The sequence below is a fragment of the Salvelinus alpinus genome, chromosome 18, assembly GCF_045679555.1.
Source record: "Salvelinus alpinus chromosome 18, SLU_Salpinus.1, whole genome shotgun sequence".
NCBI lineage: Eukaryota > Metazoa > Chordata > Actinopteri > Salmoniformes > Salmonidae > Salvelinus > Salvelinus alpinus.
Window position 1 is genome coordinate 4,529,491 of NC_092103.1, and position 25,672 is coordinate 4,555,162.

Sequence of the window (25,672 nt, forward strand, 5' to 3'; positions counted from 1 at the left end):
CAATGTGCAAAGCATTTATTGATGAGCGACACATCTCACCCCTGAGATACATGAACAGCACTGTGCTCATCATGAATACATATAAAACACATATTACATGACTGCCATTCTTTACAGTAAATGTGCCATGTGTGATACCAATAGGGCTATGGCAGATAGATTTTTTTTTAAGTCTTAGTGTTTTACTGATACCAGACGAGACATTACTTTTTCTATCAACAGTCATCAATTGATGACTAAATAACCACTCATTTCCAGCTCACATAGCCTAACTGGCAGCAACATGCTCTCCCTTGTCCTCGGTCTGCCCAGCCTTGTGATGGTTAGGTGGTTGACAAATGCCAGCTGGTAGGCCTAATACAAAACCCGGTTTTGACTAGATGGGATATGTAGCCTACAGCTTTTGTCAGATTTTACTTTTATTAGCAGGTTAGGATAATTAACGTAGCAGATTAGGTGAATTAGATTAAGACCTCAGGAAAAGGGTTCAGGTTAGCTAACATGCAAATAAAATCACATTTAGGCATTCATTTTACAAAAGCTGTAGCTTATCCCCTCTAGCCATGACCTACAAGATCCTCAACAAGGTTGTTAAAAAAAGTGCCATGCACTCAATAGGTAGGTTTACATTGAATCATTGTGACATGTGTAATGGAAATGGCAGATATAGTAGAACAGAGTACCACAGTATGAGCCATAATACCCATAAAAGCAGTCAAACAGGGAAATGGTTCCAATCGTTTTTCCACCATTCATTTTTCCCCATACGGGATTTTTAGCAACCACTACAAATAAGGGCTGTGTTTTGTGTAGGCTTACCCTGCTGTAATGATTTGGTAACGGTGTAAATCTCTCTAGGTCAAGGTGACTTTTAAAAACAACAAATACACTTTTTCGCAAAAACATTACTACAGTGTCCAATTAAAATGAAGAGGCTGAAGTGTTTCCATTTAGGCAAATTGCGTGTATGCCCTCCCAGGAGTGTTTCACTATGGCACGGACCGTGGTGATACTTCGCACATAATTATTCGAACATGGCACATTTTAGTCAATTATTGCATTCTATCCATGCTACCTGAGACATGAAACAGACAAGTGCGAGGGCATACAGGTAGGAGGGCATACAGATAGGTCTGGTCAGATCGTATTAGTCACACACACATGGTTAGTAGATGTTATTACGAGTGTAGCGAAATGCTTGTGCGTCGGAACTAGAAGCACAAGCATTTAGCTACACTCGCAATTACATCTGCTAACCATGTGTATGTGACCAATACAATTTGATTTGACCTATCTGTATGCCCTCCTGCATGCCCTCCCACTTGTCTGTTTCATGTCTCAGGTAGCATGGATAGAATGCAATAATTGACTAATATGTGCCATATTCGAATAATTATGTGTGTCTGTGCCATGGTGAAAATTGCATCCAGCCCTCTGGTAATCCTCTGCACCCACTGTGAATATTGGCCTTTCCTTCCTTCACTTGAAATCATGGGGGAAGCTTGACACAATTGCTATGACTCAGTCAGTCCACATACAATGCCTAAATTACTGTATGACATCCCTCCAAAGAGTCCCTGCATTCTGTCCCATCTGGTTGTACAGTGACCTCTGACATTCGAGGTCAGTGCTAAGAATCTAATGTGGCTTCTGGCTGGTGGCCGTGATGGTGAGCGGGGGAGGCTCGATGCTCAGCTCCTCTCTCAGGTCCTCCAGACTCTGCTCCCAGCGGCGCTCGTAGAAGATGCTGAAGACACAGCGGGCCTGCCGGCCATTCCTCACAGCCCACGGTCCCAGGGACGTCACCAAGGGCTCCAGACGACTGCGGGAGTGGCACAAGGAAACAATCAGGCCGTAATAATTGCATTACTGTACAGATACCAGACTGTGATGTCAATGGTTATTGTATTACAGAGCAGAAATAATTTACAGTCAAAGCCAATACTCAGAAAATTCATGATGACACTTTCAGTAAGTATTAGTTTCCACACACATGGGGGATGTTTTTCAGCCAGGAAGGAAACTAGACTTCCCTTCCAGAAAAACAATACATGTGAACTGTAATTCTTTCAGAAGACAGACTTTCATTCCCTTCAGTCAATAACTACAATGTGTTGATCATAACTAGCTCAACTAGTTCTGTGACACTTGCAAATAAACCAACTATATTGTCTTAGTTCCCTGAAGGGAGTCATCCACCTAAATGTCAGTTCTCTTTACACCTCAGGGGGCTGCTCCGGTGTGTGGTTGATTACCAAATATCAGAGGTGTCCAGGAAGTGTATGTTCCATTCACCACCAGTCTCCCTTAGAATATACAGTACAACTTCCTGGAAACTGATGACATCACAGATAAATCTTGGGATGTATTCAATAAACATTGCAGAAATGTAACGAGTAGAGCCAAGACTACTTCCTATTCAACATGGCAGACAGTCAGTCTCCTGAAAAGGCCCCTGGTTTATATCACTACATACAGTATGAATAAGAAGAGAGCCTGATGGGCAGCACCTTGTGGACAGACGGAGCGGTCCCAACGCTGCTCCCAGGATGCACATGGGCAGGCCAGTTTGAGCAGCCTCAAACCACTTTACGGCCACTTCACCTGAGTTTGAGGAAGTGAGAAAGAAAAGCCATGTAGTGAAACACACTAATACCAATACTCTCAGTGAATCCCCTTTCCCCAGACTCACCCAGCATGTTAGTGGGCATGCCTAGTAAGGTGTGCAGTAAATCGTGGACTTCTCGGTACCTCTGCATGACGTACGCCAACTCCTCATTATCCACAAATTTCACGTTCACCCTCGAGTCAGGGGTCACCCTCTGAGAAAGAGAGACAGAGGGATACGAGGATTGGCAAATAACCACTACGCTTCCTCTGTAAAAAGAGATCCATTATGTCCTTCACAAACTCACATTGTTCTCAAGGAAGCGTAGGTACTCTCTCCCAAAGGATCCATCTGGAAGGGAAGCCATCTTGGACAGATCCAATGTGGATAGTCGGATCCGTGGGCGCTCACTTACACAGAAATAGGTGAAACATACGCGCATGAGCATTCACAGACAAGCAATTGTACACACAACTTATTTAAAATCATAGAGATGTATATTTCAGGGTGTACGTAAACAGAGTGAGATAGACAGCAGAAGTTGTGACATACGTTAGAATGGTATAGCCCTCAGGGTCTCCTCTCATTCGATCCCGAAGCGTCATCAGGGCCAGGTGTCCTGTCGTCTCTCCCAGCACTGCCACCATGTCTACATGGGGAACACGGCTTACAGTGAAGAGAAATGTGGTACTTTTTATTGAGAAAATGCAGTACAGTATGTTACACCAAGAGTCACTTTCAAGTTATTTCTCACCCTTTTGAATAATTTATATTTCAAGGACTTGTTTAAATCAAAATGACATCTACGACAGTTTCCCTATGACTCTTTTAGTTTCTTGTTTTTCTAAAACGTCAGTGTTTTCCATCACCTTGATAACTAGGGATCTAAATGACACATGACAACCATTAAATAACCCTGCTTGGTATTGGGTACTGTGCGTAATGAAACGCATTCAAATAGTTTGAGTTTCAAATGCAAAAGAAAGGAAAGTAAAACAGTGAACACAGCCTACCCACATGTTCTGTAAGAACAGATAAGTATGCCAAACTCCCTACAGATGCAAAATGACCATATGAAAGTATCACAACTGGAAGTGGGCATCCCTCTCACCATGTCTGTAGGGGTCTTGCAGAGCTGCCACCCCGGAGCCGACAGCCAACAGGGCTTTCTGGATGGGGCTGGTAGGGATGTGGCCTGGGTACAGTCCGTCATACTGCCCGTCTGCATGGTCCACGCCATGGTGCTGCTGCCGGACACAAAGGGCTGTGGGTGACACCAAACAGCATCAGACATACAGTAGAGTACACATGGACATCCCATCAGGACATGGTATTAATACTGTAGTGACCTTAGTACTTAGAGATTATGGGACCACAGGTGGTTTCCAGTGCTCTGTTTCCAGTCAACACCTTCAAACTGGGCACATACGTCAATTCAACGTCAATTCAACGTCTATTCCACATTAGTTCAACGGTTCAACACAAAACAAAAGAGTTGATAGTGGACTACAGGAAACTCCAACACCATCCTTAAGTTTGCCGACAACACAACAGTGGTAGGCCTGATCACCAACAATGATGAGACAGCCTACAGGGAGGTCAGAAACCTGTCAGTGTGGTGCCAGGACAACATCTACCTCAACATGAGCAAGACCAAAGAGCTGATAGTGGACTATAAAAAAAAAAGGGGGCCGAGCATGATCCTGGGGCTATAGTGGAGCGGGTTGAGTGCTTGAAGTTCCTTGGCGTCCACATCACTAACAAACTATCCTAGTCCAAACACACCAAGACAGTCATGAATAGGGCACGACAACATCCCCTCAAGAAACTGAATAGACTTGGCATGGGTCCTCAGATGTTCAAAAAGTTCTACAGCTGCAACATTGAGAGTATCCTGATTGGTTGCATCACTGCCTGGTATGGCAATTGCTCGGCAATCGACCGCAAGGTGCTACGGAGGGTAATGCGTATGGCCCAGTACATCACTGGGGCCAAGCTTCCTTCCATTCAAGACCTCTATACCAGGCGGTGTCAGAGGAAGGCCCCAAAAAATTGTAAAATACACACCAGCCATCCTAGTCATAGACTGTACTTTCTGGTGCCGCACAGCAGGCGGTATCGGAGCACCAAGTCTAGGTCCAAAAGGCTCCTTAACAGCTTCTACCCCAAAGCCATAAGACTTCTAAACAGTTAATCAAATGGCTACCCGAACTATTTGCATTGACCCTTTTTTTACACTGCTGCTACTCGTTGTTTATTATCTAGGCATAGTCACTTTACCCCTACCTACATGTAGAGTACATATTACCCCATTTACATCGAATAGTATGTACCCCCGCATATTGACTCGGTACCGGTACCCCATGTATATAGCCTTGTTATTGTTATTTTATCACTTATTTTTCTTACTTTATTTACATTTTTATTTTATTAACAAATAGTTTCTTACTTACATTTGAAAATTCTGCATTGTTGGTTAAGGGCTTGTAAGTATGCATTTCACGCTAAGGTCTACACCTGTTCTATTTGGCACATGTGACAAACCAGTGTGTGCCCAGTGGGTTGTGATAAGAGTTTTTCCTTTGTGCTTCATGAGATCATATGACAATGAATAGGTCATCAATACTGTGTTTTGTAGCCCTATACAGAACGGAGTCTAGCCCAAGGGGTGCTCGGCCCACTGTACCCTTTTCTAGGGAACCCCTACACGTTTTTAAGAATACAATGTGAGGCCAAAATTAATTGTCGTCACTCAAAATATAAAATTGCACAACTGTTTGTCAAACAGTTCTTCCATTATAGGTATTTTGGCCTTGCTGCATTTTTTTTTTCATTTAGTTAGTTTTATCCCTGCTTTTTCAGGGAACCCCTGAAAGCACTCTGAGCACTTCTTGTTTCAAGTTGTATTAGTCGTACTGTATGTACAGGATATGTATGGTATACATAGCCCAACGAAATGAATAGTTGCAGGTTCCTTCTCGAAAATGCAACAATAAGAAAGGAAATAAGAATACGAATATAAAGTAAATGATGCCAACATCTTAGCATAATACAGGAAGGTACTAGTTATGGTCTAATATTTGAGCAGTATAATAAATCTGGTAGCTGTAGTTGTGATGTGTCTTGCTTGAGAAACCCTGGTCTAGTCTGCGGAGTAGATCTACAGATGAGTAGGGGAAAACCAAACTGGTTTGCCCTATTTTTTTGTGGTAGTTCTGTGAAGTGATATAATGGCGAACCCCCTACAGTGGAGTTGTGGTACACTCCGCTAACCGCTACTATACGACCTTATAGCTAAATAAAACAAATAATACATTATCATTCTCTAATTATCGAAATATATATTGTCCATGGTTATTTAGTTACTATACAGTCTCACTTGCATACCTTCGAACATAAACGCGCCCCTACCAGTGCTTCTTCGACTTGAAACGAGGAGTGAACGCAACATTTCTATGTTGTGAGCTGGCTGGCACATGCGCCTTTTACCAAAAATGAAGCGGACGTGATGACGTGTCATGACGGTTGAAGAGTTTACATTTGGAGGACGGAGGACAAGGTAATAAAGAAGTTCATTTTAAATGGACTGGAAATGTGTCACTCATAATGGAACTATTGTGTGTGCCTTATATGTGCTACAGTCAATTATGATTGCATTTCATATCTTGGCTAGAAGACAACGCATCCCAAACATCGAATGTTAGCCATCCTACGATATCAGGTAAATCGAATATTACAATGTATAACGTTAAGTGTGATGTTAGGGAAAGTTATGTGCTCAAGTTAACGTTTCCAAAAGCTAACCAAACAAAAACATTACTTTCATGATACGTGTTTGAGCCATCATGTTGTGTTATTGGCTGTACGTTTGTTTATCCCATGTGTAACTGTGTTGTTTTTGTCGCACCGCTTTGCAAGTTACATTACAAAATAAAGTTACATTACAAATGTTCCAGTAACATCACATTGGAGCACGTATTGGTGAGTATAACACTTGGGTTACTTGGCTAGCAGTTAGATGATTGTGACGAAGACTCATACACGGAGCAACTACATTTTTGAGCATGAATTTAGACTCGATCGTAGCCTATGCCTGCCTGAACATGGCTGCTTATTTAGGGTGCAGCACGGGGTAGGAAGATCCGCTTTACTGTTTATACGTATTTCTTGGTCCGGCAGAAACAGATATACATACAGACAAATACACGTACCTAAACTTTACAGTACCTCGAAATGTTGGATGGATCTCTACTTGAGAATTATTTCATGGCAATCTTGTTTACTTTTTTTCAGGGTCAATGTCGCAGCCTATGCCACATTCATTAGTTTATGCCATTAAAATTATCTTCGTGAAGTCAGTCTTATCAATTGTATCTTATTGTATTGGTTACATTGGCAGTATAATATCATTGACCTTGCTCTCGTTTGGACTTATGATACACAATTGTAATGGCTGATTCCTCACGAAAGGAGAACAAGAACAAAAAAAAAGACCATGCTTCTCTATATATAGAAAGGTATGTGGACAACCCTTCAAATTAGTGGATTCGGCTATTTCAGCCACACCCGTTGCTGACAGGTGTATAAAATCGAGCACACAGCCATGCAATCACTTTAGACAAACATTGGCAGTAGAATGGCCTTACTGAAAAGCTCAGTGACTTTCAACGTGGCACCATGATAGGATGCCACCTTTCCAACAAGTCAGTTTGTCAAATCTTTGCCCTGCTAGAGCTGCCCTGGTCCAAACTGCCTCGGGAAGCAATGTCAGCACAAGAACTGTACGTCGGGAGCTTCATGGAATGGGTTTCCATGGCCGAGCAGCCGCACACAAGCCTAAGATCACCATGTGCAATGCCAAACGTCGGCTGGAGTGGTGTAAAGCTCACTGCCATTGGACTCTGGAAATGTGGAAACGCGTTCTCTGGAGTAATGAATCACGCTTCACCATCTGGCAGTCCGCTACCTGCCAGAATGTATAGTGCCAACCTTAGTTTGATGGAGGAGGAATAATGATCTGGGGTGGTTTTCCATGGTTCGGGCTAGGCCCCTTAGTTCCAGTGAAGGGAAATCTTAACGCTACAGCATATAATGATATTCTAGATTCTGTGCTTACAACTTTGAAAGCAGTTTGGGGAAGGCCCAATCCTGTTTCGACATGACAATGCCCCCGTGCACAAAGCGAGTTCCATACAGAAATTCTTTGTCGAGATCAGTGTGGAATAACTTGACTGGCCTGCACAGAGCCCTGACCTCCCATTGAACACATTTGGGATGAATTGGAACGCTGACTGCGAGCCAGGCCTAATCGCCCAACATCAGTGCCCGACCTCAATAATGCTCTTGTGGCTGAATGGAAGCAAGTCCTAGTGCTGCGTTCATGACCAAGTGGGAAGGTTGTAGTTACCAGTTATGTCGTAATGAGTTTTGTATATTAATGTGCTTTTAAGTGGGAAATACTGTACAATCATGGATAGAGGTCATTAAAAAGCTAGCTATGAATGTTTTGCTCTTTAAAAAAAAAATGGCCCATAAGAAGTATATCCAGAGCTGCTTTTGATTTCTGAATCAAATGGAAGATGAAAGGAAACATCAGTACATTAGAAGTTTCAATAAATAAATAAATAATTAGCTAGCTGACTGACCTGCCAAGACGGCACATGCCTAATGTGTTCTGTGCTGGTTACATTGTCTAGCTGGCTACAGAACAGTTTTACCTATCAATTTAGAAAATGATCACAGCCGTTAATGTAAATGCATGCACGAAAATCAATTTAAGCATGTGTTCAAAAGCTTAGAAACACATTACAATTTGTATTTAGTTATTTCTGTTAACACAACTTTTTTGTTGTTGACATGATATGATGTCAGAGAGCTGCAAGTGGGTAACTTGGAGCACAGAGAAGATGCTGTGTTTACGTGCTATGAGTTATCGGAAGTTCCTAGTTCACTAGAACGACCCTACAAGCTGGAATTTCAAGTGGGGAAACTGAGAAAATGTTGTTGCCTGGGTTGCCGAGTTGTGACGTTTCACCACTGACCTTTTACCTTTTCAACCAAAAGATGACCACGTCTGTTTTTGTCAACTACAATATGGGTAATGTAGCTGGTTTGACCATATTGTCAATGTTAAACAAGCAAGTGAACTTTATTATAAGCAATGTTATCGGTTGAAGAATTGTTCGGGCCAAAAACTACATGAATGAAACAAAGTCCTATTTCCGACATCACAGCTAAGAAATAGGAAGCTCCGACGAGCACTAAAACACATCTTGATAGACAGGTTTCCCAGAAGTAATGCGAGTTGGAGGGACATTCAAGTGGATTTTTCCCAGTCCTATGTTTGTATTTACACATTTACGAGATGTCATGAATGCAGCATAAAGGAAGTAGAAGTTTGACCTGCAGAACAACAATTAAGTTTAGGTATAGGGGGTTGAAACGAATTAAGGTTAGGTTTAGGAATTCGGGTTAGGTTAAGGTTGGATATAGTTTCAGTGAGGTTTAGGTTAGGGAAAGGCATAAAAGCTACCATCTGCCGGTCAAATATAGCATACACTGACAATTATCATTTGTACAAGTACTTCCTTTTTACAATCTTGAACACAGATTTTTGGTTTTCAATCTAGCCTGGTTCATAAAAACACTACACTATGAGACTGCATTAGGTCTTCCAAATTCTCTGACCTTTCTCCCATAGTGTGCACTTGTGTGAAAGCATCTGATGTTCAGGGCCTCGAGTGGTGGATGTGTGACAGCGGTAGGGTGTCCATCTCTCTGCGCTGTACTGGGGCTCCTGAATGGTGCAGCGGTCTAAGGCACTGCGTCACTACAGACACCCTGGTTCGAATTCAGACTGTATCACAACCGGCCGTGAATGACTTAAATGTAAAATTGGGAGTCCCATAGGGCGGCACACAATTGGCCCAGCGTCGTCCGGGTTTGGCCGGAGTAGGCCGTCATTGTAAATAAGAATTTGTTCTTAGCTGACATGTCTAGTTAAATAAAAATGTAAAACAGTAGTGTGTGTGTGGAGTCACAGACTGCTTCATGGACTGCCACTTTCGTTGATCTTCTTAGGTCCTGGTTTCCAAAGACCTATTGGGACCCAGTGCATATGCAGCAGAGGTGCATCTGATGGCTTGGTGCATCTCTATTTGCCTTCCATAGACCTAGACGTACGTTTTATTGGCGCCCTGGTCAGTTGGAATTTATTTCCACTCTGTTCGAGTGTTGCACGCTGTACGGAACAACGTTTCTCGTTAGTTGTTGCATCCCTTTGTCTGTTAAAGGTGCTACTACCATCTGTCCAGGAGAGATTAGGCTCTGTCCGGCTGTTGGGGTTGCTGCGGGAGAAGGAGGATGTAGCAGATGACTAAGTGTATCGCTGCTGCCTTTCTGAGACCAAGAAGTAGGCTTCGTTCACCTCGGCCCGGATCTAATAATGCCTTGGCTTTACTGGGTCAGTGGAAGGCCTATTGACAGTGCTTCTTGAGTAGGCTATGTTTTAATGGTGTGGAGCCGAGGACTGTGAGATTGTGCCCCTTTAGCGGCGGGATTTCCTTTCTGGGACACTTGTGATGAGTAGGCCTGTCCTGGAGATACTGAGTATCCCAGAGCTTGGCTAATATGGTCTTGATTCTTGAGTTGCACAGAGAACCGTGATTCAAAACCAGAGCGTTCATACCTTGGTTCAATTCCGAGATCCTCTGTGTTTATTGTAGCCTACACGAATTAGCCTACCAATAATCAGAGGTCTGTTGAAAATCAACCAACCATTACCGGATGGTCAAGTTGCCAAACATTTTGAGAGACTAAAGTTGATAAAATAGATGTGCTAATGATTGAAAAAATCTAATCTGTCTTGGATTGTATATGCCACCTCCCATTAGTTTAATCAGATAAATCTTTCTCAGAGAGCAAACTGGCCAAGACAATAGATATCTACTGTCAAAATTATATCCATAAAGTGACCGTGTACCTCATGTGCAAGAGCCAGTGATTCACCCTATCCAACAAGTACATGAAATTAGGGTTTGGAAAGATGAATGAAGAACTTAAAGAGGAATGTGATAGAGGAACTTCATTTTTGGTGGCGGGGCTGCAAAGTTGCAGTATGAGCAGTGGTGTAAAAATACTTTAAAGTACTACTTAAGTCGTTTTTTGGCGTATCTGTACTTTACTATTTATATTGTTGACAACTTTTACTTATATATTTTCCCTGACACCAAAAGGACTCGTTACATTTTGAATGCTTAGTATGACAGGAAAATAGTCCAATTTACGTGCTTATCAAGAGAACATCCCTGGTCATCTCTACTGCCTCTGATCTGGTGGAATCACTAAACAACAAATGCTTTGTTTGTAAATTATGTCTGCATGTTGTATTGTAACCCTGGCTATCTGTAAATAAATTTGAAAAACAAGAAAATTGTGCCTTCTGGTTTGCTTAATATAAGCAATTACTTTTGATATTTTTGCAATTACATTTACTTTTGATACTTAAGTGTATACAGTGAGGCAAAAAAAGTATTTAGTCAGCCACCAATTGTGCAAGTTCTCCCACTTAAAAAGATGAGAGAGGTCTGTAATTTTCATCATAGGTACACTTCAACTATGACAGACAAAATGAGAAAAGAAAATCCAGAAAATCACATTGTAGGATTTTTTATGAATTTATTTGCAAATTATGGTGGAAAATAAGTATTTGGTCACCTACAAACAAGCAAGATTTCTGGCTCTCACAGACCTGTAACTTCTTCTTTAAGAGGCTCCTCTGTCCTCCACTCGTTACCTGTATTAATGGCACCTGTTTGAACTTGTTATCAGTATAAAAGACACCTGTCCACAACCTCAAACAGTCACACTCCAAACTCCACTATGGCCAAGACCAAAGAGCTGTCAAAGGACACCAGAAACAAAATTGTAAACCTGCACCAGGCTGGGAAGACTGAATCTGCAATAGGTAAGCAGCTTGGTTTGAAGAAATCAACTGTGGGAGCAATTATTAGGAAATGGAAGACATACAAGACCACTGATAATCTCCCTCGATCTGGGGCTCCACGCAAGATCTCACCCCGTGGGGTCAAAATGATCACAAGAACGGTGAGCAAAAATCCCAGAACCACACGGGGGGACCTAGTGAATGACCTGCAGAGAGCTGGGACCAAAGTAACAAAGCCTACCATCAGTAACACACTACGCCGCCAGGGACTCAAATCCTGCAGTGCCAGATGTGTCCCCCTGCTTAAGCCAGTACATGTCCAGGCCCGTCTGAAGTTTGCTAGAGAGCATTTGGATGATCCAGAAGAAGATTGGGAGAATGTCATATGGTCAGATGAAACCAAAATATAACTTTTTGGTAAAAACTCAACTCGTCGTGTTTGGAGGACAAAGAATGCTGAGTTGCATCCAAAGAACACCATACCTACTGTGAAGCATGGGGGTGGAAACGTCATGCTTTGGGGCTGTTTTTCTGCAAAGGGACCAGGACGACTGATCCGTGTAAAGGAAAGAATGAATGGGGCCATGTATCGTGAGATTTTGAGTGAAAACCTCCTTCCATCAGCAAGGGCATTGAAGATGAAATGTGGCTGGGTCTTTCAGCATGACAATGATCCCAAACACACTGCCCGGGCAACGAAGGAGTGGCTTCGTAAGAAGCATTTCAAGGTCCTGGAGTGGCCTAGCCAGTCTCCAGATCTCAACCCCATAGAAAATCTTTGGAGGGAATTGAAAGTCCGTGTTGCCCAGCAACAGCCCCAAAACATCACTGCTCTAGAGGAGATCTGCATGGAGGAATGGGCCAAAATACCAGCAACAGTGTGTGAAAACCTTGTGAAGACTTACAGAAAACGTTTGACCTCTGTCATTGCCAACAAAGGGTATATAACAAAGTATTGAGAAACTTTTGTTATTGACCAAATACTTATTTTCCACCATAATTTGCAAATAAATTCATTAAAAATCCTACAATGTGATTTTCTGGATTTTCTTTTCTCATTTTGTCTGTCATAGTTGAAGTGTACCTATGATGAAAATTACAGGCCTCTCATCTTTTTAAGTGAGAGAACTTGCACAATTGGTGGCTGACTAAATACTTTTTTGCCCCACTGTATATAAAACCATATACTTTTAGACTTTTACTCAAGTAGTATTTTACTGGGTGACTTTCACTTGAGTCATTTTATATTAAATTACTTTACTTTTACTCAAGTATGACAATTGGGTACTTTTCCACCACTGAGTACGAGAGTGCCAGCTTGTGGCTGTGAAGTAGTAGTAGTAGTAGAATAGCTCCGTCAAACTGAAGTAACATTTAAAATAAATGTTTTTTAAGTAACACAATAAAATAACAATGAGGCTAAATACAGGGTACCGGTACCGAGTCAGTGTGGGGGTACAGGTTGTCGAGGTAATTTGTACATTGCATCTACTTAGCTGGTTTGATTGGATCGGTAAATTGTGTGACAAACCCTTTGCAGTGGGGTGGTCACTCTCCTGTATAGGAATCGATAAATTTCCACAGACCGCAAACTCTCTTTACCTGACTCTACTTTTAACCAGAGCCCTGCTCATGTTCTGCTACCAATGGTTTACTGATTAGGGAGAACAAATCCCTAGGGACGCTGGGGTCTCCAGGATACCAGTAATGTGTTTTGGCGTTTTATGGTTCTGTTGTACACGGGCCATCTTTTCTCCGCTTGGCCTGTCTTACTGATATGGTTTCTATGGAGACTCAATCAAGCCTAAAACGTAATAATGCTGCAGTTACAATGTAATATCCTGCTATATATTGCAGTGGCGATTTTAGCATGTATATCTTGGTGGGGCAAATTCACCCAATTTTTATAGATGCATGCCAACAAAGCCCCTACACAACACTAAACAATACATGAATTGCACTATAACGGTGACAAACGGTGCCCACAAACTGTTAGGGCCTACATAAAGCTGTCCCAACAGTGGAGCTTTCCTTTCAGCACCACTTACCACCGCTACACCTGGCTATCAGCGGAGCCTTGTCTGGCAGCGAAACAGTTAATTCAGCCTCATTTACTGCCTTTTTAAAAACCATAGCTGATATGGCTGACACCTTGTGGATTTGTGTAACTCGATAAGAACCGCAATTCTCCTTCAATAATAATGAATGCCGACATGAGTTGTGACTTTTGAACAATACACAAACATTATTACATTTATGTTTAGTAAATTCATAATTTTCAGAAGGATGTTTTAAATCCTTAATGTTTGTTCTCATCATTAACACTTAGCTCTAAGTATAAGCAAGTGCAAGCAAACAAGCTGCGACGAGGTAGTTCTATTTGTTCAGCACTTCAATGGACACCAACAGAAGTTTATCCTTTTAAACTTGAAAAGAGAACTTTTCAGACAGATGTTTTAAATCTTTAAACCCAGACTTGGACCACACACCCTCTCCAACGAATAGCAGGCATGCGAAGCAAAATGGGGATTGCTTTGCGACACTCGCAGTTAGCCACTTATTCCTTCTAAACCACTCATTGTTGAATTTGTGATTTCAGACTTGTGTAATATTTGTGGCCGATGAGCACCGATACATTTTATCTATAATTTCTTTTCATATGACAAGAATTGTAAAGGATTTGCCAGTAGAATGTCGATGTGATTCATGATGACTGCTTGTTTAGCTAGCTAGCTTGCTAGCGAAGATTTTGAAAGTATGATGTTGACATAATCAGTCCAATCAAAGCTAGGATAGCTATTACGTGATTTGACATTTTATCTGTGGCCAATGACCCTGGGCCTTCTTGGACAGGCACTTCTAATGTAAATCTATGGCAACACCCAAGGGTGTTTGAACAGCCTAGCTCTCCCTGTAGATTCTGCAGTGTCCCCATGAGTGACAGAACACTGAGCCAATCACGGCGAAGATGACCAACGCCTACGCTCCGTATTTTCACTGGCTGCCCCTCCACCACAGTAAGCACTGAGATGGGCTGAAAACCATATGCATTTTGGAGCTGCCTTACTCAAGAACGAGACCATGTTTGGTCTTTTTTTTCATAAAAAAAAAAACTTTGTTTGCAAACTGATTTGTGACATGAATTAATACCAAAAGAACATGCTTTATTTTTCAATTATTATATATTTTTTTTAACTAATAACAAGAGCCCCACCTGCCCTTAATGGCAGGTCACCACTGGTATATTGTATGAAATAGGGTTGTAGTCTGTTGTACCTTACTGCCAAGTCATGCACTTGTCATCAAATTATCCTCGTAATACTATGTGCAGAAGTTGTATGTGGATGTGTTAGGGGGGTGCACAACTGAACTGTGCATGCATCCCACGTGCAACAGCTGCAAATGAATAAACATAACTGTTTTGAGTTCTGTAGCTAGCCTAAACTTGCAGTGGCCTGGGAGGGGGATTCGCTGCAGTTGATCTATCTACTCAAAAGTGTTTGATGTTTGTTTACACAGGAAGCTGTATCAGAAGTTGATGGAGGAGCATGGCCCTGCCCTCTTTAGACTCCTCCCTCCAAGGGATACCGAAGAATGTGCTGGCTGTTTCCATGGAAACTAAGTACCAATGCCAGCAGTGTCACCAGGTCCTGAGGAAGCCGGTCCAGGCTCAGTGTGGACATCGCTTCTGTGTCCACTGTTTCAAACTGCTCACCAGGTAGACTACAGGACCTCCTCACCTCAGCCACTCTCCCGGCTCTGCAAACCCTGCTCTTTCCCCCACCTTTAAAAACCCTTTCTCACTGAGCATGCTGCTCCACCCCACCCTGTCCTGCTGTAGTTGCAGTACTGCAGCATCTCTCTGTGGTGTTGTTGTTGCTCCCATCAGCATCTCATCCTTCCACTTGATGAGCCATCATGGACTGTGTGTCTGTCTGCGGTGGGAGTGTGGTAGTGCTGTCAGATGATCAACACTAATGCAGGTCCAGCCTCCACTGGGATTATCTGGAATGGATTTTAGCTCTGGAGGTGGTAACACTGGACCAAGCTGCTCTTGCTGATTACTACTCAAGATGTCTACTCACCAGGAGTGTTTTTACTCTCCATATCACACTGCCTAATCATTTATTTGTTAATCTGATCATTAACACACTGGTGTTCTTTTAACTTTGGGCACCTTTTTCTTCCGTGATTTCCCCCTTCTTTTTAACAATGATCTTAAAGTTTTGTCACACCTTTAGTCCTTTTAAAGAGAAGTGGAATCATGGATTTTTTTATAATTCACATGCTGCTACAAATGAAAGAGCAATATTTTTGCCCCTTTTAATTTGCGAACTCCAGTCAAAAATGTGCAGTGGAATTGAAAGAAGATGGAATGGAGTTGAGCATCAGCATTATGTAGTTACAGGATGTCCTGATTTATCACCTGATTATCAGTGAGTTATTGGAGTATGTTCAAGACTGGACATTTCTGACTTGTGAAATGTAAAGAAATCATTATCAGAGTTCAGACCACATAGAATCTGTACTGGGAAAAGCTATGAGTGAAGGAGTACGTGGAAGGTAATTTGTTGCCTTGCATACTGATGCGCCTGTCCTTGTACTGTATGTCTTGCCCGTGCTCTCTAATTCTAGTGTTATTAATACCTATTATTAGTGTCTTGTTGTAGATCTGAGTATCACCTATTTTTATCCCACTCTTGACATGACTTGCCCAACAAAAGTGTCATGTATTTTGCAAAGTGCTACATAGTTACATGATTCATCTTTATAGTTTAGCCCTGTGCTTTATATCCCACTGGTGATCATCAGAGATGCTAGTAGTGGATCAGGTGAGGCTAATCCATTAAGGTGAGGCTAATCCACTGAAATCATGCTTAACTGTAAAATCCCATGACATATGTCTCCATCATCAGCTCTGGACCCAAGCCCTGTGAAGCCTGTCGACAGGAGGAGATATACGAGGAGCCCCAGTCCATTCTCAATAGCAATGAGGTAAGCGTTTGTACTATTAATTTGACTTCTAAGAATATCACTGGTGAATCATGTTGCTCCTGGCGAAAAAAGGACGTCAATACTGGAGAGTGTTTTCATTCACAAGATTCCAATTCATTACAGTTCGAAGCTTGAGGGAGAAAATGAAACTTGAGGGAGAAAATGAAACTTGAGGGAGAAAATGAAACTTGAGGGGGGAGAAGTGAACTATGTAGGATATTTCCCTGCTTAGGTAGTTGGCCAGATGTCATTTTTACCAGGCACCAACCACATCCTTCAAACATACCCCACATTGTCTGGACAGCTCACAGTGAACCAGACAGCTATGTAATTATAGTACTCTTTGTTCTTGTCCCCCCCCCCCCCCCCCCTCCCCAAGGCTTTTCCAGACAATGCAGCCGGTAGAGAAATCGCCAGCCTGCCTGCCAAATGTTTCAATGGGGGCTGCTCTTGGACAGGTTGCATCAAAGAATATGAGGTATAGTAAGGACTTAGATTCATAACTGTAGGTTTACTATTGAATTTGTGGTGCCTGATTTGGCAAACATTTTGAGCTTTCGGTTTGAAACAGGATGCCTTTGTCTCATTAAGGCTCAGCCTGGAAAGTCCCTACATGCTTTGACTGGCACACTATGAGGTGGAAAGTACCGAAGTCTCCCTGGGCTAGATTAACCATGTTTACAGTATTCAGTACAATATTTAGCAATAATAGTCATGATAATGATACTGGCTGCTATACTAAACATCTCAAAATGTCCTTTGACTTTAGTGCCTTAAAAACAGGAGGGAAGTATTTTTTTGAGGAAGGAACTTTGCCCTACAGCTCTGAAGGTTAAAAAAATATGTACTGTTGTATAATACAAGGCATGTCAAGGCGTGTTTTAAAAGGCCATTTTCCTTTTTTATTTGGTCAGAGTGTTGTATTTGCTTCTTTGGGTTATAAAAGGGCTGTCAAGACTGTCAATTATATGTGACATGCTTGTCTACGCTAATGAAGTGAAAAGGGGGTTTTGGGTAATGATTGATACTGGGTACATGTATGTCTCCAAGCTGTGGGTAGAAGTTTAGCCTATAGTGTACTGCAAATCAACAGTAGTTTAACATGGGGGGGAAAAGTAGTGATACTAGCACTAACGGTATGTACACCGCAATAGGGCTGATTCAGGAGAACTTTTTGCATACGTGTAGATGAATGTCACCCTGACAACTTGCTGATTAGCTAAACCTCTGTTGGTTTAGACTATCCAAATGAAGTGTGACCATCTGCAGATGCTTTACAGATGGTCATACTATCAACAAAACTACCTGCTGACAAGCAAATGCTTGCAAGGTTACTGTTAGGGTTAGGTTTAGAATAAAGGTTAGGGTAAGGATAAGGGTTCGGGTTAGTGGATAGTCTGTAGATACTCTACAGACTATTCAAAAGAAGTGTTACCATAATTTTTTTTATCATGCAGAACAGACGTGATGTGTGGGGTTTCTCTGACCTTTTTAGTGTGATATGCAAGATAGAGAAATGAAAGACAAACCTCATTCAATGAGACATACTTTGATACACTGGGGAATGGGAAGATATATACTGTTGCTAACCAACCAGGCATGGGCTGAACCTTTTTCCATTCAGGGAGTGATGTTAATTAAACGTGTTGTTGATGTTGGTTACGGTTAAAGTTAGGGGTGGGTGGAGCTATATTTGGGTTTGTTTATGGTAAGAGTTAGTCATAGAAGCCTACGGGTAGAAGCCTAAAGGCCATGCCTTTATGGTTAGTCCCAGGTCGAAATGAAGAAAATAGATGTGTACTCACCAGTTCTGCTGCTCGCACTGACGCTCAGAGAGGAGTGATTCAACAGAGCAGAAATGCACCTACCACATGTTTTTGAGATGAGACAAAGAAAAACAAAGCACAGTAAATGTTCAGTTATTTGCTTGTTACTGCATGAACTGTGCAGCAGTATTGTGTTTCATGAATGTGCGTTTCATGAATGTGCGTTTCATGAATGTGCGTTTCATGAATGCCAAATACTTTAGTTAGTAGACACAAAGGCTTACTTTGCACATCCTCACAAATACTCCCAGAACCCACACTCTTATCATGCTTCCCGCTCAGAGGGGGATGTTTGTATTTGAACTTGGTTCAACTGTTGCAACAACCACAATCAATTGTTAACTGGGGTGCATCCCAGTATTACACTTTATATACCACAGAAGAATGAAATATAGCAAAACCATTTGACATAGAAACACAGGATCTTCAGCGTATTAAAAAAAAAATTTTTTTTTTTTATTATGAACATTAATAATCACATTTCAGTTAGGCCACTCGAGGGTGATCAGGTCATTTGACTGCAGGAAAGGGATCTATGCACAAGTTTACAGTCATTGTAAACTACATTTCCTCCCACAGTACACTCATAAGTAAATGTCAAGTGTTAACCCTACCTACAATTCGAATACCATTCAACTTCAATGCAAATTCTAAGACCAGTAATAACGCCACTCCATTTTGTTTGAGGAATTTAGATCAAGTCTGATAAGGAATGACTGTCCTTTACGGTATAATCTCAAAACCCAGAACTAAACCTCATTGTGCACTAAATCTAACAAGCGCTGTCAAACTAATCAATTTGGTTCTGGGGGTTTTCAAATGTGGTGTAACATGTACCATTCTTCCTCTCAAAGCTTGTGTCCATGTGTTTACAATCTGGGCTGCATGTGATGAATTTGTTTGAATAGTGTCTTTTATTTTTGTTTCTAGGCACAACACGAGGGCAAGTGCGAGTATGAGCACGTACCATGTGAAGCCTGCCAGGTCCTCATCCTGCGCAGTGAAAAAGAGATGCATAACGAGAGAGAATGTGAAGAAAGAACATTGAACTGCAAGTACTGCAAAGTCTCCTTCAACTTCAAGCAGATCAAGGTGAGGGAGCTTATCTGGAGAACACCAATGGCCAACAAATGTACAATTAGCTCCAGTACTTTAGAGTAAGATTGTGATGAGATGCTTATGGAATGTCCTCCTTACTCTGGGATGAACTGATATTCTCCTACCAACGCCACTCCTCATGTTACAGGCTCATGATGAAATCTGCCAGAAGTTTCCCATGCAATGCAAGGACTGTGGAAAGAAAAAGATCCCACGGGAAAAGGTCTGTGCTCTACTAGGGCTGGGCGATATGGACAAAATATCATATCATGGTATTTTTCAAATTTATGACGGTATTTGACGGTATTTTATGTTTTTGAAACTCAGCAAAAAAAGAAAATTCCTCTCACTGTCAACTGCGTTTATTTTCAGCAAACTTAACATGTGTAAATATTTATATGAACATAACAAGATTGAACAACTGAGACATAAACTGAACAAGTTCCACAGACATGTGACTAACAGAAATTGAATAATGTGTCCCTTAACAAAGGGGGAGTCAAAATCAAAAGGAACAGTCAGTGTCTGGTGTGGCCACCAGCTGCATTAAGTATTGCAGTGCATCTACTCCTCATGGACTGCACCAGATTTGCCAGTTCTTGCTCTGCAATGTTCCCCGACTCTTCCACCAAGGCAAGTTCCCGGACATTTCTGGGGGGAATGGCCCTAGCCCTCACCCTCCAATCCAACAGGTCCCAGACGTGCTCAATGGGATTGAGATCCGGGCTCTTTGCTGGCCATGGCAGAACACTGACATTCCTGTCTTGCAGGAAATCACGCACAGAACGAGCAGTATGGCTGGTGGCATTGTCATGCTGGAGGGTCATGTCAGGATGAGCCTGCAGGAAGGGTACCACATGAGGGAGGAGGATGTCTTCCCTGTAACACACAGCGTTGCGATTGCCTGCAATAACAACAAGCTCAGTCCGATGATGCTGTGACACACCGCCCCAGACCATGATGGACCCTCCCCCTCCAAATCGATCCCGCTCCAGAGTACAGGCCTCGGTGTAACACTCATTCCTTTGATGATAAACGTGAATCCGACCATCACCCCTGGTGAGACAAAACAGCGAGTCTAAGGTGAAGAGCACTTTTTGCCAGTCCTTTCTGGGCCAGCGACGGTGGGTTTGTGCTCATAGGCGACGTTGTTGCCGGTGATGTCTGATGAGGACCTGCCTTACAACAGGCCTACAAGCCCCCAGTCCAGCCTCTCCCAGCCTAGTGCGGACAGTCTGAGCACTGATGGAGGGATTGTGCGTTCCTGGTGTAACTCGGGCAGTTGTTGCCATCCAGTACCTGTCCAGCAGGTGTGATGTTCGGATGTACCGATCCTGTGCAGGTGTTGTTACACTTGGTCTGCCACTGCAAGGACGATCAGCTGTCCATCCTGTCTCCCTGTAGCGCTGTCTTAGGCGTCTCACAGTACGGACATTGCCATTTATTGCCCTGGCCACATCTGCAGTCGTCATGCCTCCTTGCAGCATGCCTAAGGCACGTTCACGCAGATGAGCAGGGACCCTGAGCATCTTTCTTTTGGTGTTTTTCAGAGTTAGTAGAAAGGCCTCTTTAGTGTCCTAAGTTTTCATAACTGTGACCTTAAATTGCCTACCATCTGTAAGCTGTTAGTGTCTTAACGACCGTTCCACAGGTGTATGTTCATTAATTGTTTATGGTTCATTGAAAAAGCATGGGAAACAGTGTTTAAACCCTTTACAATGAAGATCTGAAGTTATTTGGGTTTTTATGAATTATCTTTGAAAGACAGGGTCCTGAAAAAGGGGCGTTTCTTTTTTTGCTGAGTTTTATATTCTAAATTATTTCAATGGGTCTTTCTCCATTCGGATTGTTTTATACTGTTCAATTTAACTTCAACCTAAAATAATTTCCTGCATTTCCATCAATTTCTGCATTTCCTGCACTCATTTGAGATCATTTCCCCACTGCCACGATATGGGCAAAAATACTAGGCCTTATTTTTAACCAAATGTTGCAATTGTGATTTAGATCAAAACACTTGGGTGAACTTTTGGAATCATGGAAATGGAATGTTTATTATAATTATATAGTTAGTATATAAATAATAGTGGGCCCTTTGAATACAGTGTTGCTTGACATGACAACGAATGAAAATACCATGGAAGAGTTGTGACAGGGCTGTGTGGAAAGCGGCATGTAGAGCGGGAGAGAGAGTGGAGGAAAAATGGACGTTACACATGGCGTATCACATTTAACAAATCAGTCAAATACCGTTATAGAAGGTAAAGTAAAAACCCAAACCGGTTCGTGCATAAATACCTATGTATATAGTTAAATACGGTATACCGCACAGCCCTATGCTCTACTGTACCTCTGTGACCTTTCAGGTAGCCTAGCTGTTAAGAGCGGTGGGCTGATTCGAATCCCCGAGACGACTAGGTGAAAAATCTGTCAGTGCCCTTGAGCAAGGCACTTATCCTAATTTCTCCCGTAAGTCGCTCTGGATAAGAGCATCTGCTAAATTACTAACATGTAAATGTAATTTAGTTAAATTTTTAGGTCAGTTAATCTTATTTTATAGCATTGTTGGTGCCATACTGTTTCTGCTTTCAATAAGGATGCATTATTGCCTAGCCAAGAGTAGCCCACATAAAAATACTACAGTTTACTATAGAATACTGTAGTACTTACTATAGAATTCTGTGGTATACTGTAGAATCCTATAGTCCACACTAGTATCCCTCGATTGTGTAGTGCTTACTATAGAATTTTGTAGAATATTATTCTACACACTGTAGTATCCCTCGATCATGTAGTAACCAGGCAAACAAAAAACAAGGCAGTAAGAAAGGATATGTAAACAACATAGTCAATTGCTGGGTTTCCAGAAGAGTGCCAGTCAGTCATCAATGGAACCTGTACATATTCTTTATCCCTTTACACTTGTGTGTATAAGGTAGTAGTTGTGGAATTGTTAGATTACTCGTTGGTTATTACTGCATTGTCGGAACTAGAAGCACAAGCATTTCGCTACACTCGCATTAACATCTGCTAACCATGTGTATGTGACAAATAAAATTTGATTTGATTTGATATTTGCATGTGGGTCCCCTCCCCCATTTCCCAATGTGTGCCACCCATAACTGAAAAACCTACATGCCAAGTATAGACCATATATTGTGTTGCCTACAGGTTATAGAAAAGAGCAGAAGCGTGGAACCTAACCGTTCAGACCACAGTCCTACCTACATACAGGTTATGGACAATTTGCTCTTTTAGTTTCTCCAGTAAGTTTCTTCTAGGAGAAAGCAACGACAAGATTACAAATAAAATAATTTAAAACCTAATAAAACAAGACTATTGTATACAGCATACTACAGTAATGTCCGCAAAACACAATAGTAAGTACTTCAGTAATTTCTTTCTCTCTGCATTGTTGGGAAGGGCCTGTAAGTAAGCATTTCACTGTTAGTCTACACCTGTTGTTTACGGAGCATGTGACAAATAACATTTGAATTAATGTCTTCAAAACACTGCAGTAAATACTACAGTATTCACTGTACATTATAGTGAATACTACAGTAAAGTCTGGGAAAAAAACTACAGTATATAGTGATACTACGGTATACTGTAGTATCTTTTTCATGTGGGAGGCCAGAGCATGAACAGAATGGCCTATGTTAATCATTTATCACTCTTTAGTAGAAGTCGGTCTTACTCTAAAGTCTTCTCATAACACAACTAAAAAGGTAGTTGCACTTTCCATTTGAGTTGGACCTTTGAACTTAGATCAAAATAACCTGTCTCTCAACTGTCAACCTTCACATTTGAAATTATGGTGGGTATTTTCAGGGTTTGCCCCCATTCATCTTCATAACCCTGACCTTTCTGTTCTTTCCCTTCAGTTTCTAGATCACAGCAGATCCTGTGCCAAGTCTAAGACTGCATGTCCATTCAGTGAGGTTGGCTGCAAGGCTGTGGTATGTGTAGAAGATCAATTATATCTAATCAGATAAAAACTTATCTATATGATGATCCCTTAGATGTTTGAAAATCTTTGAACATAATGTCCCAGCCAGCTCTTTAGTACTGGTTTCTTGTTTGTCATAGAAGGAACAGGTCTATATTTTCCTATGACCTCATTTGTTAGTCAAATAAATATGCCTATATTCGTAGCCTTGAAGATCGAGAGAAACTTGCCCATTGTTGGGGTGCAAAGATGACTATCATACTGAAAAAATATATAAATGCAACATGCAACAATTTCAAAGATTTTACTCAGGTACAGTTCATATAAGGAAATCAGTCATTTGAAATACGGTCATTAGGCCCTAATCTATGGATTTCACATGACTGGGAAATGCCAATTGCATGCTTACTCAACTTGAGATATCTGTGGCATTGTATTGTGTGACAAAAGTGCACATTTTAGTGATCTTTTATTGTCCCCAGCACAAGGTGCACCTGTGTAATGATCATGCTGTTTAATCAACTTCTCGATATGCCACACCTGTTAGGTGGATGGATTATCTTGGCAAAGGATAAATGCTCACTAACAGGGATGTAAACAAATGTGTGCACAAAATTTGAGAGAATATTTTTGTGAGTATGGAAAATTTCAGAGAATTTTTATTTCAGCTCATGAAACATGGGACCAACACTTTACATGTTGCGTTTATATTTTTGTTCAGTGTATCTCTGATTTAGATCTGCCCTTGGGTATTGGACACACCCTTAAGAGAGCTATGTCTCAAAAGAGACATCTAGTGTTTGTAGAGAGTAAATTATCTTTCTGTGCAGCCCTCTACAATTGAATTTCAGCTTTAATCTCAATATTGAAGGGCATCTGAAATTGACACTGAACAGTATCGAACAGACTAGTTAACTCGGTGTGCTAACCGCCTTGTGTTGTGTCACCGCAGATTGATAATGGAAAGCACAGTGACCACGAGCAGACGAGCGTCATGGAGCACATGCGTCTGATCCTGGCGACGTCTATGGTGCGGCTGCAGCGTCCGGAAGCCCCGGGGCCGGGGGAGTGGCAGGAGGACTCTGGTCTTGGCCTGTACCGCGCTCCTGAGGAGGGAGCCACAGCTTCTGCAGCCACAGTTGGGGGTGGAACTGCTGCCTCTGGACAGACCAGTGGCCTTGACCATAAGGTGGGTCTTATTTGAGCGGATGTTTGCTATGTAGGAAAGCTAGGAATACTACAGAAGCTAGCCTGTGTCTAAATTTAGCAGCCCAAATGTGGTGGTTGTTGTCCCTCGTGTGTGATGGGGGCAATGATAATCAAGCTGGTAAATTATGAAACAGACTGGCGTCCTACATGTACCGTGTTGTTATTTAACTATAATAGATGACCTGAATATTTGTCCATCTGAAGTTGTTGAAGATACAGCAACACATAGTGTAGGATTGGTATTCATTGTGTTCTCTGTTCTCCCCTTGTGGTCCTGCAGGTGACAGTGCTGGAGAATATAGTGTGTGTACTGAACAGAGAAGTAGAGAGGAGCTCTCTCACTTTAGAGGCCTTCTCACGACAACATCGACTAGACCAGGACAAGATTGAGAACCTCAGCAACAAGGTGCGTCAACTAGAGCGTACTCTCACCATGCGGGATCTACAGCTAGCCGAGACGGACCAGACTCTGAGGGAGCTCCAGTTCTGCACCTTTGACGGTGTGTTTGTTTGGAAGATCGCTGACTTCTCACGCCGCCGGCAGGACGCTGTGGCCGGGCGAACACCTGCCATGTTCTCACCAGGTTAGATCCACGCTGATTATATGTTATTCTCTACACCTGCGTATCCTTACTGTTTAATGTATCGTAAATATACCATACCAATACACATTTATGCACTCATGTTTTCCTTGTGAGTGTTAGATGCAGATACCGAGGGCCTGTCTAAAGAAGTTTATCTTCTCCCACAGCGTTCTATTCCAGTAAATATGGCTATAAGATGTGTCTAAGACTGTATCTGAATGGGGACGGAACAGGTCGAGGGACACACCTTTCTCTTTTCTTTGTGGTGATGAGGGGCAAGTGTGACGCTCTGCTCAAATGGCCCTTCAGTCAGAAAGTGAGTTTCTCTACCTTTCTGATTCCTTATTCAACTCCATCTGTCATATTAACTTGATCTTACTTATGTCTAACATAATTAACTACAACCGACTGCATTATAAATCAAACAAAATATGAAGTCTCCCTACTCATTCTCTTTAC

General features: G+C 42.0%; 2 protein-coding genes across 6 annotated transcripts in view; one reads left to right on the top strand and one right to left on the bottom strand.

Annotated features, from left to right (window-relative positions):
- On the bottom strand, positions 1-6,162 carry coq4 (coenzyme Q4 homolog (S. cerevisiae)). Of its 3 annotated transcripts, none has more exons than XM_071349748.1 (7): positions 5,996-6,162; positions 3,720-3,872; positions 3,161-3,257; positions 2,916-3,018; positions 2,693-2,822; positions 2,511-2,604; positions 1-1,822 (listed from the first exon to the last, which is right to left on the bottom strand). In XM_071349748.1, the coding sequence occupies exons 1-7, from the start codon at positions 6,126-6,128 to the stop codon at positions 1,639-1,641; spliced, it is 894 nt and encodes a 297-aa protein (XP_071205849.1). In that variant the 5' UTR covers positions 6,129-6,162; the 3' UTR covers positions 1-1,638. The 3 variants fall into 3 exon arrangements, with proteins under 3 accessions (XP_071205849.1, XP_071205850.1, XP_071205851.1); XM_071349749.1 differs by having other exon boundaries at positions 6,020-6,136; XM_071349750.1 differs by lacking the exon at positions 5,996-6,162 and having other exon boundaries at positions 3,161-3,274; positions 3,720-3,848.
- The window catches only part of traf2b (Tnf receptor-associated factor 2b), a 22,388-nt gene continuing 2,858 nt past the window's right edge, over positions 6,143-25,672 (top strand). Inside the window, exons 1-10 of one of the 3 annotated variants that reach the window (XM_071349741.1) lie at positions 6,143-6,167; positions 15,072-15,270; positions 16,469-16,547; positions 16,927-17,025; positions 19,304-19,465; positions 19,620-19,694; positions 23,356-23,430; positions 24,373-24,609; positions 24,910-25,213; positions 25,381-25,529. In XM_071349741.1, coding sequence (XP_071205842.1) covers positions 15,101-15,270; positions 16,469-16,547; positions 16,927-17,025; positions 19,304-19,465; positions 19,620-19,694; positions 23,356-23,430; positions 24,373-24,609; positions 24,910-25,213; positions 25,381-25,529 — 1,350 coding nt within the window. In that variant the 5' untranslated portion in view covers positions 6,143-6,167; positions 15,072-15,100. The other 2 variants (XM_071349740.1, XM_071349742.1) reach the window with 2 other exon arrangements.

Bases quoted from the DNA above. Each gene is read 5' to 3' on its own strand.
- coq4 (XM_071349748.1), bottom strand. From the start codon at position 6,128: ATGACACGTCATCACGTCCGCTTCATTTTTGGTAAAAGGCGCATGTGC. The intron at 3,258-3,719 runs GTGAGAGGGATG...TTCCCCATGTAG, and splicing joins GCAAGACCCCTACAGACATG to ACATGGTGGCAGTGCTGGGA. The intron at 2,823-2,915 runs GTGAGTTTGTGA...TCTCTTTCTCAG, and splicing joins TACGCTTCCTTGAGAACAAT to AGGGTGACCCCTGACTCGAG.